We start from the raw sequence: 21206 nt of genomic DNA, 5'->3' as shown, positions 1-21206 counted from the left end.
ACAAACATGTGGAAACTAAATAACATGCTACTATAAAACCAATGGATCAATGAAGAAATCAAAGAGGAAATCAGAAAATACCTCAAGACAAATGAAAATGGAAACACAACACTCCCAAATCTATGGAATGTACTGATAGCAAAAGCAGTTCCAAGAGGGAAGTTCACAGCAATACAGGCTTTCCTCAAGAAACAAGGAAGATCTCATATAAACAACCTAACCTATCATCTAAAAAAATTAGAAAAAGAAAATCAAACAAATCCCAAAGTCAGCAGAAGGAAGGAAATATTAAAGATCAAGGAGGAAAAATGGGGATCAAAAAACAATAGAAAAGATCAATGAAACCAAGAGCTGCTTTTGTAGAAAAGATAAAATTGATAAACCTTTAGCCAGGATGATCAAGAAGAAGAGAGGGAGTACCCAAATAAACAAAACAATAAATAAAAGAGGAGAAATAACAATCAATACAAGAAAGATACAAGAAATCATAAGAGAATACTATGAATAGTTACATGCCAATGAATTGGGTAACTTAGAAAAAATGGACAAATTTCTAGAAACATACAAACTGCCAAGACTGAATCAAGAAGAAATAGACAATTTGAACGGACCAATCAGTAGTAGTGAAATTGTTTGTAAAAATAATAATAATAATAATAATAAACTCCCAGCAAACAAAAGTCCAGAACCGAATGGCTTCATCAGGGAATTTTACCAAACATACAAACAAGAATTAGTAACTATCCTTCTCAAACTATTCCAAAAAACTGAAGGGATGGAACACTCTCAAATTCATTCTATGAGGCCCCTGTTACTCTGATACCAAAACCAAAGACACTACAAAAAAAGAAAATTACTGGTCAATATCTTTGATGATTATAGGTGCAAAAATCCTAAACAAAATATTAGCAAACTGAATCCAACAGTGTATAAAAAGGGTCATAACACCATGATCCAGTTGTATTTATTCCAGGGATGCAAGGATGGTTCAATATTTGCAAATCGATCAATGTGATACACCATATTAACAAAGGAAGAATAAAAATCACATGTTCATCTCAATAAACACAGAAAAAAACATTTTTTTAAAAAAAACATACATTCAGCCCCTTTACAGTTTTTGTTTTGTTTTTTTTTTTCTGTATGCGGGCCTCTCACTGATGTGGCCTCTCCCGTTGTGGAGCACAGGCTCTGGATGCACAGGCCTAGCAGCCATGGCTCACGGGCCTATCCGCTCTGCGGCATATGGGATCTTCCCGGACCGGGGCACGAACCCGTGTCCCCTGCATCGGCAGGCAGACTCTTAACCACTGTGCCACCAGGGAAGCCCAATACATGTACTATTTGAATTGGATAAACGTATATTCTTTATCTGAATAAAAAGTAACTGAATATACCTATAATTTTCCAGTGACAAAAATTGGCAAATGTTAAAGAAAACATAAATTTTTCTTATATAAATATTTTTCAAGAAAGATACTCTAAAGAGAGGCAAAAATGATAGCAACTGTGATATTTAGAATAAAAAATGTACATAAGTAAATATTTTTAAAAAGGAATTGAGAATATTTCCAATTAGCACAATTTGCTGTGGGCTCATTAAGAGAATATTTTCTTCATTAAAAATATTATGAGCTACAGAGAAGAGTCAATTGAAATATTGACAATTTCAAATTCAGTAATCATAAAATGCAATTTTGATGAAGATTTCAGATAATTTTTTAAATAAACTAAAATGTCTAAGAATAATTTGAAAATTATCCTTCAGAAAAATAATAGTGACATAGTAATGGAGATACTCATAAGAAACTGAATAAAATACATGGATATACATATTGGTATACATAAAAATATACTAATATATCCACCAAGAATAATTATACTGTGTATTATTTTAAAATATTAAAGTAAGCAATGAAAAGAAAAAAAATTTAATGTTTCCTTCAATTTACTTGGATATGTGTTTTTTATTTGAAAAAATTAGAACAATAGTAACAAGCAATTTATTCATCAATAAAATTTCAAAAACTGTTCTAAGCTTAATTATTTTTTATCACTCATTTTGCTCTAAAAATTATTCCAGTTTATATGATAAATTATATATTTACACTAGATATAAGAGAGATACAAACCAAATTCCTATTAGGCAATATACAGCTTCACTAAAGAGGTGTCACTGAGGTGGGTATTAAAAAGTTGAATTCATGGAAACAGCATGGAATGGTGGTTGCTAGAACCAGAGGGTGTGGGAAATTGAGTGATGTTGGTCAAAGGGTATAAACTTTCTGTTATAAGATACATAAGTTCTGGGGATCTAGTGTACAGCATGATGACTCTAGTTAACAATATTGTATTATATACTTGAAATTTCCTAAGAGAGTTTATCTAAATGTTCTCACTCCAAAAATAAAACATAGGTAACTATGTGAGGTGATGAATGTGTTAACTAATTTTATTGTTCTAATCGTTTCACAATTTATGCATATGTCAATTGCAATGTTATACACATTAAATTTATACAATTTTATTTGTCAATCATACTTCAATAAAGTTGGAAAAATAAAATTGCATGCAGTATTCCCAGTGCAAATGGAGGAAAGCAGGTAGACTACTACAAATAAACCAAGTGAGATGCAACAAGAATCTGACTTAGGAAAATAAAGAGATGAAGGAAAAGTGGGTTAGTATATTAGATCCAAGAACTGTTTTGCTTTTCATATGTGAAATACTTGTGTTCAAATCACAGTTCTGCAACAGTTTTAGCCTTATTCCCTTAGTTAAATAACTTTGCATCTCTAAACTTTATTATTCTTACTTGTAAAATGAAGAGAGTAATGCATACCATGCAAGGATTTTGTGAGCATTAGAAATAATACTTCTAGAATACCTGGAACAGCCCTAGCAAATATTAGCTCCCACATAACATAATTCACATTCATATCCTTCCTGTATTAATTGGAAAGAGAAATATCCAGTGGATGGGGAGATATTAAGTTTTCTGTAGGATGTCTGATGCAAACCTTCATCTTTATCTCTGCTCTCAAATATTTTTGAAAGCTATATTGACTATTGATAGTTTCTGTTTAGGAAAGTTTGGAGACTTAACTAAGATTTATGTCATAGGAAAGCATAGGTTACAAAGAGAGAACACACACAACACCTATCCAGAAGATGTGGCATAAATTAACATCTTGATTATGCATATTATTTCAGATACTGTATCTTTTCTCATTCTTGTAGCTTCTTTTTACAGTTTTTTTGTGTGTGAAATTTTCTATTTTCATTCATTGTGAGATAACTTCCCTTTACATCAAAGAGCTCAGTTAGATTAGTTGCTTTAAAATTCTTGTTCAGGGCTTCTCTGGTGGCGCAGTGGTTGAGAATCTGCCTGCTAATGCAGGGGACACAGATTCGAGCCCTGGTCTGGGAGGATTCCACATGCCACGGAGCAACTAGGCCCGTGAGCCACAACTACTGGAGCCTGTGCTCCGCAACAAGAGAGGCCGTGATAGTGAGAGGCCCGCACACCGCGATGAAGAGTGGACCCTGCTTGCCACAACTAGAGAAAGCCCTCACACAGAAACAAAGACCCAACACAGCAAAAATAAATTAATTAATTAATAAACTCCTACCCCCAACATCTTCTAAAAAAAAAAAAAAATTCTTGTCCAGTAATACTAACATATGTGTAATCTCAGGGTTAGTCTTGGTTGACTGTTATCTTTCTTGAGAAATGGTTACATTTTCTTGGCTCTTCATATGTTGGTAATTTTGAACATTGTTACATTCTTCCAAAGGGTGTTGATATTTTTTTTTGTTTTACAAGGCAATTAAATTTGTTGACCTGAAACTGCAAACTCTATCTCTTAGGAAATAGTTCAAATCTCAATTAAATTACTTTATCCATAGGGCTACTTGAGTTTCCCTGTTCATGAATAGTTCAGAGGTCAAAAATTTGGACAGGGCTTCCCTGGTTGATAGTCCGCCTGCTGATGCAGGGGACACGGGTTCGTGCCCCGGTCCGGGAGGATCCCACGTGCCGCGAAGCGGCTGGGCCCGTGAGCCATGGCCGCTGAGCCTGCGCGTCCGGAGCCTGTGCTCCGCAACGGGAGAGGCCACAACAGTGAGAGGCCCGCGTACCGCAAAAAAAAAAAAAAGAAAAAAAATGTGGACAGTTTATATGCAGAATTTGGGGCTCCCCATTCTCTGGATCTCTCCTTCATGAGATTCTCCCCTAAATTTTAACCTAAACTCTTCTTTCTCATTCTTCAGGCCACAAGGACTGTGATTTCTCTAGAAGAATTTTAGCTTTTGTGAATAATGCTGTGACCTTACCTTAAAGCCATAAGAATGAGAAACTAACCTTAGGCATTTCCTTCTTTTAAGGGTCAACCCCTGTCCAGAATCTGACTGCTTTTGTTTGCTCTCCCATGCTTTTGGGTGTTTTTTGTTTTCCCCTCAGACTTTACAATGGTTGTTTGCTGCAGGATCAGTCCAGTGGGAACTTATTCAGCTATACTGGAAGTGGAAATAGTTATAAGTATTTAAAAATCACCCTGGGTGTGGTGTGAAAAAGAGTTGACAGTGAGGAAAGGGACACCAGTTAGAAATAGTATTCTGGGTGTAAGATGATGGTTATTTGAGGTAGGAATATAAAGTGAAGCATATTAAAAAGAGAGATGTTTATAAGATTAAATATTTAGCTTTGGGGGACTGATTGGATGTGATATATAAGAGAGTAGATTCTAAGTGGTGACACAGGAAAGGAGGTGAAAGGGGAGGAAGAAAAGGATGCAATCTGGACATTAAAACCAAAATGGAGCTCTAATGCGGGCACTTTGGAAAAGCAGCCTAAACCTCAGCAAAAGCAAGCTTGGCTTAAAATATAGATTTGGCAATCATCAGCATTTAGGTGGCAATAAAAACAATGACAATTTATGAGTTTTTCCAGAAAGAGTATGTAGAATAAAAAGAGAAGAGAGTTTGAAACAAAACCCTGAAATAAAGTTTGGAATAGCTAAAGTATCCTAGGCCTGCTGAGGATAGTTTGAAAAATGATGCAAAAAATAAGATCTGATTCATTCAAACATAAACAACTCTCAGATTTGACTGGAAAAAATGAGAGAGAGTTATGGAAAAGTGAGGACGCAGCGGGGCAGGAGGAAGCTTTTTAATGGAATAAGCCTGAATATGGATTAATTGTACAGTTATTCCCTGGTAAATCTCAAAACTACTTCCAGACAAAACTCTCTCTTGAGCACAAACCCTGCCTTAGTTGTGTCCATTTGGTAGATGTTTATTTTTAGACATCTCAAATTTGAGTTTTGAAAAGATGATTTCATTGTCTTTAACCCTAATACTTCTCTTTTTCTCATCCCCAATAATAGTATTACTACATACAATTATACAAACTATAAAACAAAATCAGAATACTTATTTTCCATTATTCCCACATCTTATTGGTTCTCCTCTTAAACTTTTTCCGAGTGTGTCTGTAACCTTTTAGTCCTCTCTTCCCATCTCTGCTCATCTTTTTTTCTGAAATCAGCTTTCTAATTAATTTATTTGCCATAAATTCATTTTCCTCATGGCTACCAGAATTAGCCCTCTAAAATTTAATCTCCTTACATCACATTTAAAAATACAGATTGATCTCCCAATGGTTGGCATACTTCTATCCTTATATTCCACCCACAGATATTCTTTTTGTTTTTCAAATGATCTGTGTTCTTTCACTACTCTGGGGCTTTTCATGTGTTTCCTATTTTGTTTTAAGTGTTTATTTCTTCTTCGGTTTCTAAGCTTCTATTAACCCCTAAAGACTTAGTTTAAATGTTAGCACATCTATAGAAACTTTGACCTGTGTAGAAAGAATTAATCACTTTTTTCTGTGTACTCATAAATTTAAAACTGTATAGCAATTACAGTACTCATTACATTATTATACTGGCATTAATTGTTTATTGGCCCAGGGAAACATTAGTTCTTTGGGGGCATTTATTACGTCTTAATTGCTTTTATTTCCTTTCTTACTCTGTGCCTGTCTCAACTCCAAGGTTTAGTGGAGGAACTGCCATATTGTAGCTGCTCGATAAATGTTTGCTGAGTAAATTTGTTTGAGGTTCCTATGAGTTAACTGAGTTAATCATGGCTGTACATATGGCAATGTAGAAACTTGGAACTGTTTTCTGACCTTAATCCTAAGACTCTTGCCATCATAAACAAAGGACTGACCTGCCACGAGTGCAGGTAAATATAGACTTTACCTCTTATCTCAATGCTAGCTGTGTCTTTCTGCCTGTGATATTTTAAAATCTATTTGATGATTGTGAACATTCGTATCTCTGTTTTGAAATCTCTCAATCTTAAATTCTCTATCCTTATGCTTTTGTCTTTTAATATTTTTCATTGGAGATTTCAGTTTTATTATTATTTAATTTTTTATGTTCTGAGAAAATCATCATATCATTCTTTCTCTGAAATTCAGCCTCACATTAGGAACATGGTTAAAAATGCCCATCTCCCAGGGTTATAGAGTAAAAGAAAACACATTTATAAATCTGTCTATATTAACTCATTTCATATCCTTCTAAAATCCTAGCTTATTGGAGGAATCCTGCTGTAGCCATTGTGTTTGCATCTGTTACCCTTTTCTTCTTTGTAAAACCAATTTAGGATTATACTGTACGAATTTTGACTTTATTGAGTCTCTCTTTTGTCTTGAGCTAATCTTCCTTTTAAGATTGAAGACATGGACATTACAAAATCTTTCTCTGAACTTTTAGAAAGCTGCTCTTATATAGGACAGGTTTTACATCTGGTTATGCTTGTATCTGCTTACTGAGATATCCTGTTACTTTATGAAACTCCCTCCTCTTTGATTTTACCAATTAGTGTTTTGATGATAAGGATTTAGGTAAAAGTTTGCCTCAGTATTTCTTTAATAATCAATAAATCATTTTGCCAGTATGCTCATTACTGATTCTGCAGCACCTGAAATAGTGCCTGACAAAAAATGTGTTTGGCTAAATAATCAGAGTCCTATTTTTATTTGACCGAACTTACAGCCAAAAGCTGAATGATGAGAGCTCAAAGTGATAATAAAAACAGACATTTCTCAATACTATGTGCCCCAAATTTTATGTATATTATTTTAATTAATCTTCACAACAATTTTACTGTAATTATCTCCATCTAAAAGCTGAGGAAACTAGGAAATGAGAGGTTTCACTACATGTAAGCTCTGTACCAGATTTATAACCTAAATTTGGGGAATAACAATTTATTCAACAACCAAAAAACATTTATTGAATACTTACTCATTATGTGTCAGGCATCTGAGTTTGATAGGAGCCTAATAACATTTTTTTTCTATTTATTAGAGAAGGAAGGGCAGAACTTGACTTCTAGCTCAATAAGACAGACAGAATAATAAGGTTGAAGCCTTCTCCTCCCCCCTCCAATTTTACTAAATAATGTAAAATGTATTAAAGGCAACTTGTAGATGTGCTAGAAAACAAGAAGAGATACATTCTGTAAATCAGAAAGTATGAGAGTTTTCTAAAAAGTAAGAAGTAGAAAGAATTAGGCTAAAGAAAGAAATCACAGCCCAAGACAAGTGCAGGAAAAGAAACCTGAAAAAAAATGGACATGGCTTCCAAGCATGTTTCAAAGGCAAAAGCCACAGATAATGGGATCAAGAGAGGTCCCAGGGACCACCGACAGGTTGTTGTATAGGCTATTCCACTCAATCAGAGAAAACATGCTTCTTTCCTTGTTTAACATCTCCCCTGATCATCAAATTACCCTCCCCCACTTAGTGCAAGCAGCAAACTGCAGAGACATCTACCCTGGGCAGGAGGTAGTGAGCGTGGGCGGATGCCCTCCCGGGTGTATGGAGCAGAACGGTGTCTCAAGTGGCTGGCAACACTCATGAAGAAGTGAGGTGCCCATATGCAGATTAACTCTTAACTACCCTACTGCTAAAGATTTCTGCCTCTCCATCCCAGATAGGCTTCACAAAGACTGAATATTCAGAGACAAGGAAACGGGAGCTTCCATATGTAAAACAAAGCAGACAGGCAAGAATCACTAGGTATTAGATATTTTCATTCACCACTCTTGAAGGGAGGCAACAAACTCAATAAAATAAAAAATTCTCCCATGGCTGTACACACACACACACACACACACACACACACACACACATATAATATATATGTTTATATATATATATGATTTATTTATTTATATTTATATAAAAGAACAGAACTTTAAGTAAAGGGTGGGGAGAGGAATGGAGGAGGGAAGGTTTACCAAGAAGTTCTACATCTGTATAAAACTTCACAGGTCAGGGGACAACAACACAGTGAAGTTATGGGAAAAAAATGAAATTATGTAGTAATGTACCATTACCCTTCAGCCAGTAACACTTTGAATATATCCAGTGGGACATGTTACGTCTCTCAGCAAAAGACCACCCACATTTTTTTCAACGGGAAAATGCATTTTTTATTGTGGTAAAACATATAATGTTAAATTTACCATCTTAACCAATTTTTGAAGGTACAGTTCAGTGGTATTAGGTATATTCATATTGTCGTACAAAAAATCTCTAGACTTTTTCATCCTGCAACACTGAAATTCTATACTTACTAAATACTAATACTCTCTCTTGTCTTCTTCCAGTTTTGGGGAACTGAATTTTTATTTTCTGCTTCTATGATTCTGACTTCTTTAAATACTTCATATGGGTGGAATCATACAATATTTGTCCTTTTGTGACTGGTTTATTTCACTAAGCATAATATTTTTGAGGCTCAGCCATGTTGTAGCATGTGATAGGATTTCCTTCCTTTTAAGGCTGCATAATATTCCATTATATGTATATACCATATTTTCCTCATCCATTCATCTGTTGATGGACATTTGGATTGCTTCTACCTCCTGGATATTTTGAATAATGCTGTGGTAAACATGGATGTGCAAATATCTCTTTGAGATCCTTTTTTTAAGTCTTTTGGATATATACCCAGAAGTGGGATTGCTGAATCTTATGATGATCCTGTGACTCTGGGTAATAATACTGGATGTAAAAGGAATTTACTTATGGATATAAGTGTGGGCTGTAAGAAAGATGAATAGATAAATTTTGTTAAAATCAAAGTGAAAATAAAACATCTATAACCAGTGGGCTTGAAAGTCTTCTATTTTTTTTTAGAACACTGACTATATTGCTTTGTTGTCTTCATTTTAATTTGGTTTTCTCCAATATTAGAGAGGTTTCATAAATGAAAATTTTTTCAGCTGACTTCCTGGAAATACTACCTTTGAGAATGTCTAGCAACTCCCCTCACAGTTCGCCTTTGCTGTTCATTTGGGACTAAAGAATAGCTTGTCATCCTGGCCATCTCACATCATTATCTAGCTTCTTAGAAATCAGCTAATGACATTAATTAAAAAATAACAACTTTGACTGTCCTGCTCTAATAATCTGATGTTGTAACCAAGTTAGAAAATGAGGGACTTCCCTGGCGGTCCAGTGCTTAAGGCTCCGTGCTCCCAATGCAGGGGTGCAGGTTCCATCCCTGGTTGAGGACTAAGATCCCACATACCGTGCAGCACGGTTGGAATAACTAACTAAATTGGCTTTAAAAAGAAAGGAAGAAAGAAAATGGTACTTTATCGGTACACTGATGTTAATGTTAAAAGGACTAAGAAGTACCAACTGGAATAGAAGAAAGATGGGTATGCTTTTTATAATAAAAATATTACTAAGTAAAGAAGAAATGCTATTTTAATTCTATGCATATATAAGCATTATGTGATCTTATGATTAATTATTTTTCCCTTTCCTTCTGCTTTTTCTTAGATGTTCTTGGCAGCCCTGTCACTCAGCTTTATTTCTAAGACACTAAGTGCAATCATTATGAAAGGTTCCATCACTCAAATAGAAAGGAGATTTGACATATCATCTTCTACTGTTGGCTTAATTGATGGAAGCTTTGAAATGGGTAATTTTTGTTTCTGTTTTGATTATTACTTAGTAACGAGATTTGCAGAGGGAAAAAAGTGTTCACATACGCTCTACACCACTGATCCTTAACCAGGGGTAAATTGCCCCCATCCCCACCCCCTGCCCAGGGGCAATTTGGCAATATCTGGAGATATTTTTGGTTGTCATTGCTGAGGATTAGGGAATGTCACTGGCATCTAGTGGTAGAGGCCAGGGATGCCTTGAAACATCCCACAATGCACAAGACAGCCTCCAAAACAAAGAATTACCTAGTCCAGAATGTCAAAAGTATAGAGGTTAAAAAACCCTGATTTACACAAACTCGTTGCCTGCAAACTAATATTTTGCAGGGCTAAAACTTCTCTTTCTCAAGATGTCCTATTGCAAAAAAATGTTGGAGAGAGGATTATGATTCTGATGATTTGAGGAGAGGAGAACAATTTTGAAGCAATCTTTGTTAGGGTCTACTGTTGAACTGGGTATAAAATTTGGGGTTAAAAGTCTTTTTTTTTTTTAGAACATTGAGTATATTGTTTTGTTGTCTTCATTTTAATTTGGATTTCTCCAATAACAGTGAGGTTTTATATAATTTTTTAACATTCTTTTCTCTTACTTTATGAACTGGTCGCTGATTACCTCTGCCCATTTTCCTCCCCCCGCCTTTTAATGATTTGAAGGGTTTCAAAATTTATGTCTGTTGTATAGATTACACATATTTTTTACAAGTTTGCTCTTTATCTTTTAACCTTTTAAAAATATACTTGTTTATTGAATGTTTAAAAAATAATTGTGTAAAGGAAGACCCATCTATCTTTTGGTCATGAATTCTGCCTTTTCATGATTCAGAAGCTATTACACCATACATATCCTTCACTTTTCCACCTTCTAGGTTTAATGAAACCATCTAGAACTTTAGTATTAGACTGTGATTAGCTTTAAATTCTAATTCATTGTATATCTCTTTATATTGAGGAATTGATTCTTATTATCTTTGTTAAACTTTGTAGCTATTTAAAAGCAATTAGTTGGACATGGTTATAAGTTTTACTGGTTTCCTTCCTAACACTATTTCTTGAACCTTATGACTTCAAGTCTCATCTTTAGTTTTTCTGGAGTATATCTTCAAGTAGCTTTTTTTTTCCAGAAATAATTGAACATAAGACATATTTTCTGAGCCCTTGCATGTTGGAAAATGTATTTATTTTACTATCATAGTCAACTGATAATTTGAGTATGAAATTAAAACTTCAGAATCTTTTTTTCTCAGAACATTAAAAACATGTATCTACTGTGTTATAACACAATATTATACATAAGAAATCATTACCAGTATCATTGTCATGCACTGATAGGACCTCTTCTTTATGCCTGAATTTCAGAAATTTTACCAACATATACCTAGGATGGTCTCTTTTACATTATTTATGCTGGAGAAATGTAGAAATTTTTATCTGATGTCTTAAGCCTTCCTTTACCTCAGGAAATTTATTTTCTATATTTAAATTTGTTCCGTCCCCTCTATTTTCTTCTGAAACATATATGAATATTAAATTTTCTGGCTATTTTTTCACTTTAAGTTTTTCTTTCTAAAATTCGACCTTTCTTTTTTCTTGAAACTCCATCAGTCTTTGCTGATGCCATCTTTCATCTTATTGTATCAGGTCCCAATATGTACATTTCTGTAGAGTATTTAAAATTTTCAACAATACTTTATTGTTCTCTTATTATTTTTAGTCTGCTAGCTCTTATTTTATGGATGCAACATACCTTTGTACCTCTAGAGATACTAACTGGATTTTTTCAAAATGTCTTCTCTTCTTAGTTTCCTCATTTAACTGTTTTCTTCATGGGTTACTTTATCTGCTGGTTCAGTTTGGTGCTTTTACTTCATGTTATTTTTTTCCATCAAATGTTCAGTAATTCTTGGTTGTTGTCTGTTCGTTATTATACTTGTAGCTCCAGATGGACTGGAATTGGTCATGACTCCCACCACTTAGATTGGTCTTTTTCCTCTTTTGAATCTAAATAACTTATAGCTAACATTAAATCTCAAGTGACCTCTCCTCCAGGAAACTTTCCTGAAACCTCTAATTAATTTAAGCTTCCCCTTTCTGTGGTCTAAGAGTACTTCTGTCCATTTATCTATTTTTGTCACTGGTAGGTAAATTCTTTTAGAGCAGATACCATGCACTGTTTATCCTTTTCCTCTATTTCTGGCTTCTAACCCCATGACAGGTACTTAATAAGAATTTAAAGATTTCTAGGAGTGAATGAAAAATGCATGAATAAATACCTTCCCTCAGGTATTTTTGTCCATTTTTCTCCATTCCAGTACAACCCACTCAACTCCAAATTCTTCATAAAATTTTGCTTCACTAATATCGCCAAGTAATTCAAGTACTTTAGTTCTTATCTAAAGTCAATTCTGCTTATTATTAACACCACACAACTTTATAGTGAGTGGCTTAAGGTAAGTGAGTTTCATCCCGGGTAATTAAATTACCCGGGGACTTCCCCAGTGGTGCAGTGGTTAAGAATCCACCTGCCAATGCAGGGTACACGGGTTCGATCCCTGGTCTGGGAAGATCCCACATGCCACAGAGCAACTAAGCCCATGAGCCAAAACTACTGAGCCCATGTGCCACAAGTACTGATCTCACGTGCCGCAACTACAGAGCTCATGTGCTGCAACTACTGAAGCCCGCGTGCCTAGAGCCCAGGCTCCACAACAAGAGAAGCCACCACAGCGAGAAGGCTATGCATCACAACAAAGTAGCCCCAGCTTGCCGCAACTAGAGAAAGCCCGTGCACAGCAACAAAGACCCAACACAGCCAAAATAAATAAATAAATAATAAATGAATGAATGAATGAATAAATAAAGGCAGAGTCTATTTAAAAAAAAAAATTACCCGATCTTTGAGGAATGGTACCATGTCTTATGCTCTATTTTTATCCATTCTGTGGCCTTCCATTCTACTGGACACAAAATTGGACTCAGTCACTGTTTGCTATAATCAATCATATCAAAATAATTTTGTTTTCTTTCTAGGAAATTTGCTTGTGATTTTATTTGTGAGTTACTTTGGAGCCAAATTACACAGACCAAAACTAATCGGAATTGGTTGCTTCGTTATGGGAATTGGAAGTATTTTGACTGCTTTACCTCATTTCTTCATGGGATAGTAAGTGGCTCTATGCCATCAGTGATCATTTCCTTGTAAATTAATGGTAGAATTTTATTTTTTTTTCTTTTAAATAAGCAGTCCCCTTTTGAGAAGAATATCCACTAAGTGTGTGTAGAAATGGAGTATATTTTCTATGTAATAATTAAATTGTTTTATCTACCATGACTCTCATTGATATTAAAATATGAATAGCAATAAATGAGTAGTTTCACAGAAAATAAATAAGCTTTTTAGTATGATATGTATTTCATGTCTTTGCCTACAAGATTTTGATAATATTTAATAAGTCTTTGTTACCAAACTCAGGTCCAGCTGCTCACCACTCGAAAATCAATACCTGAGAGGCAATTGTTGGTAGAAAGGCAAGTTGCTTTTAATCAGAATGCCAACAATCTAGGGAGAAGGTGGACTCATGTCCCCCCAAACCAACTCCCATGATTCTGTTTGGCTATAAAAGTTTTTAAAGGGAAAAGGGAAGTAATGTCAGTTAATCATTGAGATAGAGGGTCAAAGTCGTCACCATCCCCCACTGTGTGCAGGCTTGTTGGCTTCTTGTGATTTTTCTTTAGATGCTATCTTGTTCACATAGTTTGTTCATGAGATTACTGAAGGGAAAGCTAGGGAAGAGATCTGGTCATCTGTTAATTACTCATTCTTCATTTCTACTTTGATCTACAGAAAGAACCAACAGGTTAGGCAAGGTATTGTGTGATCAAAAGATTTGAAAGGTGTACTTGGGTTGGTGATGAGTAGAGTATGGGGCGCCTGATTTAAATGTTAGTTACAATGTAGTTTTGCTAAAGTGACAGGACAAAGGGGCCTCCTGCAGAACCTCTTTCCTGCCAAAAGCTGCTTACAACTTCACCACTCAACTCACTGCGGTATGGGTTTTCCCACTACCATCTCCACTGAGACTTCTTCCTAAGTCACTGTGTAGTTTTAATTAGAGTCAGATACTAATGACAGGAAACCAAAAATAGTGATGGCTTAAATAAGAGCTTATTTTTTACATAAAAAATTTAGCCAACCCAGCCCTTGACTGGCCTTGACTTCACGGTCTAAATTGTGGCAATGTTGTTCCTTGCAACAGGATAGAAGGGAAGAAGAATAAGAAGAAACAGAAGGCACACAGGCTGAGACTTAAGAAATATTTTCAGAAGCATAACCCTTCTACCAACTTCACATTAGCCAGAACTTTGTTACACCTCACATTCAGATAGAAAGTCATTGGGAAAAATAGACCTTACTTCAGGTGTCCCCTTCCCAGCTAAAGATCCCAGGTTCTGTTACCATAGAAGGAAAGAAAAATGGATATTGAGAGCCAATGAGCAGTTTCTGCTAAAGATATCAATTACTTACTCATTATCAACGCCAACAGCCATGCCTTTTGGTTACTATATTAATTACTCTATTTGACCCTCATAAGTTCTTTCTTCTTCCTGGTGCTGTTCCTTCTTATTTTCATCATCTTACTCTCTCTTGATTTATTTCCTCCTTTTGGCTTCTCCATCATGCTCATCTTTTCCTTCTGCTACTGACACCGTAAGGTCAGTGTTGCCTAAGCTCCCTCTTCAATCTTCTTCACTTTTCATTCTACATGATTTGTGTGGAGTACACGCATTAAATGCAACTATCACTGTACACAGTGAGTTTATCTTATACTCAAGATCTATATAACCAACCACCTCATGGGTATCTCCAACCTAACATCCTACAAACATTTTGCATCCATATATTCAGAACAGAATTCATCCCTGTGCCATCATCAGCTCAGATTTTTCACATTCACTCTTTCAGCAATGATTCATTTAGCCACAGAGGAACTCAAACTAAAGTCAAGGGTCTCATCCTAGACTTATTCTTTACTTCAATACACATGACCAGTGGTCACCAAATCTTGCTTATTCTGCCTGCTATCTGTCATAGTTGTTGCCCTTAACCTGATAGAGGATTCTATCATCTCTGGCCTGGACTTTTTGCCTCCCAACTCCACTTCATTCTAACTCATATTCTATACTACAGTATTGATTTAAAAAATAAGAATCTAATTTTTTTACTACCACTTAAAACTCCCAATATCCTAGAGCAGTATTTTTCTTTATTTTTGATATTTATTTATTTTGGCTGCACCAGGTCTTACTTGCGGCATGTGGACTTCTTAGCTGCAGCATGCAGGATCTAGTTCCCCAACAGGGGTTAAACCCAGGCCACCTGTCCTGGGAGCTCAGACTCTAACCCACTGGACCACCAGGGAAGTCCCGTATCCTAGAGCAGGATTTTTCAAACTTCAGATCCTGAACCACTCATGGACCAATAAATCAATTAAGATTATTAAGACCAACAATTTTTTAATAGGATAGGATAGGATAGAATAGAATAGAAGAAAACACAATGAGAGTGGGGATAAATATTATTCTGTGAAACTTTTGTTTTGGTTGAACATAAATTTGTGTGTGTGTGGATATCCATGTATTGTGATTGTGATGCAAAATATATTTCTCATTGTTAGTAACAAAGTATTGAAAGCCTTTTGCCTATGAATTACTATCTAGGTTCATTTGCATATCTAAGCTCATTTGCATATACAGGTCACTCACTGATTTGGTCCTTGACTATCTTCCTAGCTTCATTTTACACTGCTTCCCATGACTGAGGACCACACTCTAGGCCTACAGTTTGCCAAATGTGCCATAATATGTCAGCTTTGTTCATAGTGTTTCTACAGCTTTGAATGACTTTCTTTGTCTATTAAACTATCCATCTTCAAGACACATCTCATATGGAATCCTCACTGTGAAGTCTTCTCTAATCCACACCTTTCCAAACCCGCAAGCCAAGCTGATAATCCCTTTTTCCTTTACGAAAACTCAGGACCTGGTATATTAACCTTATCATATCTTTGATTGTATATGTTTACCTTAGGGGGTGTAAGATGTTTTAAGTAAAAAAAACAGTGTGTTTTACTTCTAGTGATTTGGAGCTGAGCATAATGCCTGGCATAGAGTAAGTTGCCCTCAGACTTCACAGGGTACCTCAGTATTTTTAATTTATATATTTTATTGAAGTATAATGGACAAATTATATTAGTATCAGGTGTACAACATAGTGATTCATTATTTTTATAGATTATACTCCATTTATAGTTATAAAATTTTGGCTATATTCCCTGTGCTGTACATCTTTGTATCTTATTTCTTTTTTTAACATCTTTATTGGAATATAATTGCTTTACAATGGGATGTTAGTTTCTGCTTTATAACAAAGTGAAGCAGCTATACATATACATATATCCCCATATCTCCTGTCTCTTGTGTTTCCCTCTCACCCTCCCTATCCCACTCCACTAGGTGGTCACAAAGCACCGAGCTGATCTCCCTGTGCTATGCGGCTGCTTCCCACTACCTATCTATTTTACATTTGGTAGGGTATATATGTCCATGCCACTCTCTCACTTCGTCCCAGCTTACCCTTCCCCCTCTCTGTGTCTTCAAGTCCATTCTCTATGTCTGCGTTTTTATTCCTGTCCTGCCCCTAGGTTCTTCAGAACTTTTTTTTAGATTCCATATACATGTGTTAACATACAGTATTTGTTTTTCTCTTTCTGACTTACTTCACTTTGTATGACAGACTCTAGGTCCATCCACCTCACTACAAATAACTCAATTTTGTTTCTTTTTATGGCTGAGTAGTATTCCATTGTATATATGTGCCACATCTTCTTTATCCATTCATCTGTTGATGGACACGTAGGTTGCATCCATATCCTGATTATTGTAAATAGAGCTGCAATGAACATTTTGGTACATGACTCTTTTTCAGTTATGGTTTTCTCAGGGTATATGCCCAGTAGTGGGATTGCTGGGTCATATGGTAGTTCTATTTTTAGCTTTTTAAGGAACCTCCATACTGTTCTCCATAGTGGCTATATCAATTTACATTCCCACCAACAGTGCAAGAGGGTTCCCTTTTCTCTACACCCTCTCCAACATTTATTGTTGGTAGATATTTTGATGATGGCCATTCTGACTGGAGTGAGGTGATACCTCATTGTAGTTTTGATTTGCATTTCTCTAATGATTAGTGATGTTGAGCATTCTTTCATGTGTTTGTTGGCAATCTGTATATCTTATTTGGAGAAATGTCCGTTTAGGTCTCAGCCTACTTCTGGATTCGGATGCTTTTTTCACATTGAGTTGCATGAGCTGCTTGTAAATTTTGGAGATTAATCCTTTGTCAGTTGCTTCATTTGCAAATATTTTCTCCCATTCTGAGGGTTGTCTTTTCGTCTTGTTTATGGTTTCCTTTTCTGTGCAAAAGTTTTTAAGTTTCATTAGGTGCTATTTGCTTATTTTTGTTTTTATTTCCATTTCTCTAGGAGGTGGGTCCAAAAGGATCTTGCTGTGATTTATGTCCTAGAGTGTTCTGCCTATGTTTTCCTCTAAGAGTTTTATTGTGTCTGGCCTTACATTTAGGTGTGTAATCCATTTTGAGTTTATTTTTGTGAATGGTGTTAGGGAGTGTTCTAATTTCATTCTTTTACATGTAGCTGTCCAGTTATTCCAGCATGACTTATTGAAGAGGCTGTCTTTTCTCCGTTGTATATTCTTGCCTCCTTTATCAAAAATAAGGTGACCATATGTGCATGGGTTTATCTCTGGGCTCTCTATCCTGTTCCTTTGATCTATATTTCTGTTTTTGTGCCAGTACCATACTGTCTTGATTACTGTAGTTTGTAGTATAGGAGCCTGATTCCTCCAGCTCCCTTTTTCTTTCTCAAGATTGCTTTGGCTATTCGGTGTCTTTTGTGTTTCCATACAAATTGTGAATTTTTTTATTCTAGTACTGTGAAAAATGCCATTGGTAATTTGAATAGGATTGCATTGAATCTGTAGATTACTTTGGTAGTATAGTCATTTTCACAGTGTTGATTCTTCCAATCCAAGAACATAGTATATCTCTCCATCTGTATCATCTTTAATTTCTTTCATCAGTGTCTTATAGTTTTCTGCATGCACATCTTTTGTCTCCTTAGGTAGATTTATTCCTAGGTATTTTATTCTTTTTGTTGCAATGGTAAATGGGAGTGTTTCCTTAATTTCTCTTTCAGATTTTTCATCATTAGTGTATAGGAATGCAAGAGATTTCTGTGCATTAATTTTGCATCCTGCAACTTTACCAGATTCATTGATTAGCTCTAGTAGTTTTCTGGTAGCATCTTTAGGATTCTCTATGTTTAGTATCATGCATCTGCAAACAGTGACAGCTTTACTTCTTCTTTTCTGATTTGGATTCCTTTTATTTCTTTTTCTTCTCTAATGGCTGTGGCTAAAACTGTGCTCTCTTCCATGGCTCCGAAGCTTCCCTTCCACCCTCTGTCTCTGCCAGTGAAGGGGCTTCCTAGTGTGTGGAAACTTTTCCTCCTTCACCAGTCTTTCCCAGAGGTGCATGTCCTGTCCCTATTCTTTTGTCTCTGTTTTTCTTTTTTATTTTGCCCTACCCAGGTACGTGGGGAGTTTCTTGCCTTTTGGGAAGTCTGAGGTCTTCTGCCAGTGTTCAGTAGGTGTTCTGTAGGAGTTGTTCCACATGTAGTTGTTTTTCTGATGTACCTGTGGGGAGGAAGGTGATCTCCGCATCTTACTCCTCCATCATCTTGAAGGTCTCCTTCCTTATTTTATACCTAGTAGTTTGTACCTCTTAACTGCCCTTACCCTATATTCCCCCCTTCCCCCATTCCTCTTCTCACCGGTAACCACTAGTTTGTTCTCTGTACCTGTGAGTCTGTTTGTGTTTTGTTATATTTGTTCTCTTTTTTTTTTTTTAGATTTCACATGTAAGTGAAAATATACAGTATTTGTCTTTCTCTGCCTGACTTATTTTACTAAGCTTAATACCTTTCGGTCCATTCATGTATTTTTAAATATCAGCATTTGTCCCTATTCTAGGTCCATTCTATTGTTCCTATTAAGTGCTTCCTTATCAAATTCAAATGGATTAGAACTTTTTAAACTAAGTTTTGAAGAGTCAGGCATATGACTGTGTGTGATTATAAATTGATTTTGAAATTTTAGATTGTAACCATCTTTGAAGATAATTCAAAAGATTGATAAATACAGTTAGCAGTTTTTTAAAAGCATGAAACCAAGATATTTCATATGTTGCCCAGAATATAAGCACTGCTAGGATGAGAGCAACATGGTACTCCACCTTGCCTGGGGAGTACTGCATTATATTTCTTAGCGAACACTCCCATTTCACTGTTACCCATCACGACTCCTAAAATATAAGCTGGGAAACTGACAGAGTATCCTGATAATTTGGAGAAGAGAATGGTGCAAATAAAGGGGAAGATTCCGCTGTATTTCTGGGAAAAGTGAAAATGCTCAGTAAATATAGTGATATTCTTACAGTTACAGGTATTCTAAAGACACCCCTATTAATCCATCAGAGAATTCAACATCAAGCTTATCAACTTGTTTGATTAATCAAAATTTGTTACTCAATAGAACATCACTGGAGATAGTGGGAAAAGGTAAGAATTGAACTGGCACTAGTGAATATTAGTGTCACTAATAAATATTCTAAAATTTAACAATTTAATTACGTCATTAAAAAACGATTGTGGGGGCTTCCCTGGTGGCACAGTGGTTGAGAGTCCGCCTGCCGATGGAGGGGACACGGGTTCGTGCCCTGGTCCGGGAGGATCAAACATGACGTGGAGCGGCTGGGCCCGTGAGCCATGGCCGCTGAGCCTGCACGTCTGGAGCCTGTGCTCCGCAACGGGAGAGGCCACAACAGTGAGAGGCCCGCGTACCGTGAAAAAAGAAAAAAGATTGTGATATCCATTAGCAAAATTAATTTAAAAGACAAATAGGAAAAACATTTGCATCTTATATATGTAAGACAAAAATCATAGTGTTAATATATATTATATATAAAGACCTTCTAGAAGTAATAAGAAAAGAGGAATATTTTGATATGAAATTGGCAAAGAATATATGCAATTAATATAAAGAAGAGGAAGTGGTATAAATATGTTAAAACAATTTTACTCTTTAAGAAAAATTCAAATTCTTTCACCAATTCAAGATTTTTTACCTATTATAACACAAATCATAAGTTTTAATTATAAATTATAGTACTAGTTAAAGATTTTCCTACCTACTAGATAGGAAAGATTAAAAATAAAAAGAAATGAGGTAGAAGATAAAGACACATTTTATGTATTATGGGGAGTGTATAAATTTCTCTTTTGGAGGTTAATTTTCAATATGGTAAAGAACAAAAATATGCACAACTGCTTAAATCAGCAATTCTACTTTTATTACTTTATCTTAAGGAAATAATCAGGAATGTGCAGAAGGATTTATTTATCATTATAGCCATGGCATCCCTGTTTAACAGAATGAAAAATTAGAAATATTGTGTGAGTACATAGAAAAAATTGATTAAATAAATGATGAAACTTATTCAGCACACTATTATGCAGTCATTAAAATCCTGATATGAGAACATAAAGAATATTATGCATATTTTTATGTTCACTAAAAATGTGAAAGATATAAACAAACATTAGAAGTGGTACTCTGTGTGTGGAGGGATGGCAGATAATTTTTACTTGTTTTCTTTGTGCTTTTCTGTATTGTCAAATTTTGTAACGTGACTATAAATCATTTTATAATTAGAAAAAATTCTTAAATGGAATAATTAAATGGTTAAGTTAGTTGACTTTTCAAAAGGAATGCTAAAATTAATGTTTAAGATAAAACACTCTCTTGTCTACGTAGGTTGGGAAAAGGAATCTGGGTCACATATGTGGATATATATTCTATTGGGTAATATGCTTCGTGGAATTGGGGAAACGCCCATAACACCCTTGGGGATTTCTTACATCGATGATTTTGCTAAAGAAGGACATTCTTCTTTTTATTTAGGTAATGTATAGAAAATATTAGATTTTATGGTTACTTTCCCTGGGTGTACCTTGAAATAACAGTGCTCCTAAACT

The 21206-nt window shown here is 35.4% G+C and overlaps 1 protein-coding gene across 1 annotated transcript in view; it reads left to right on the top strand.

The window, feature by feature from the left end:
• Positions 1–21206, top strand: part of LOC307194738 (solute carrier organic anion transporter family member 1B3-like) — a gene marked incomplete at both ends in the record, with an annotated part of 53256 nt that overhangs the window by 7229 nt on the left and 24821 nt on the right. Inside the window, 4 exons of the mRNA XM_079938043.1 lie at positions 9872–10013; positions 13066–13198; positions 19609–19730; positions 20986–21132. Coding sequence (XP_079794169.1) covers positions 9872–10013; positions 13066–13198; positions 19609–19730; positions 20986–21132 — 544 coding nt within the window. The remainder of the gene's footprint in view (positions 1–9871; positions 10014–13065; positions 13199–19608; positions 19731–20985; positions 21133–21206) is intronic.

The sequence above is a fragment of the Stenella coeruleoalba genome, assembly GCF_951394435.1.
Source record: "Stenella coeruleoalba genome assembly, chromosome: 11".
NCBI classification, from domain to species: domain Eukaryota; kingdom Metazoa; phylum Chordata; class Mammalia; order Artiodactyla; family Delphinidae; genus Stenella; species Stenella coeruleoalba.
The sequence above is the reverse complement of the archived record's forward strand: the minus strand, read 5'-3'. Positions and strand labels throughout refer to the sequence as shown.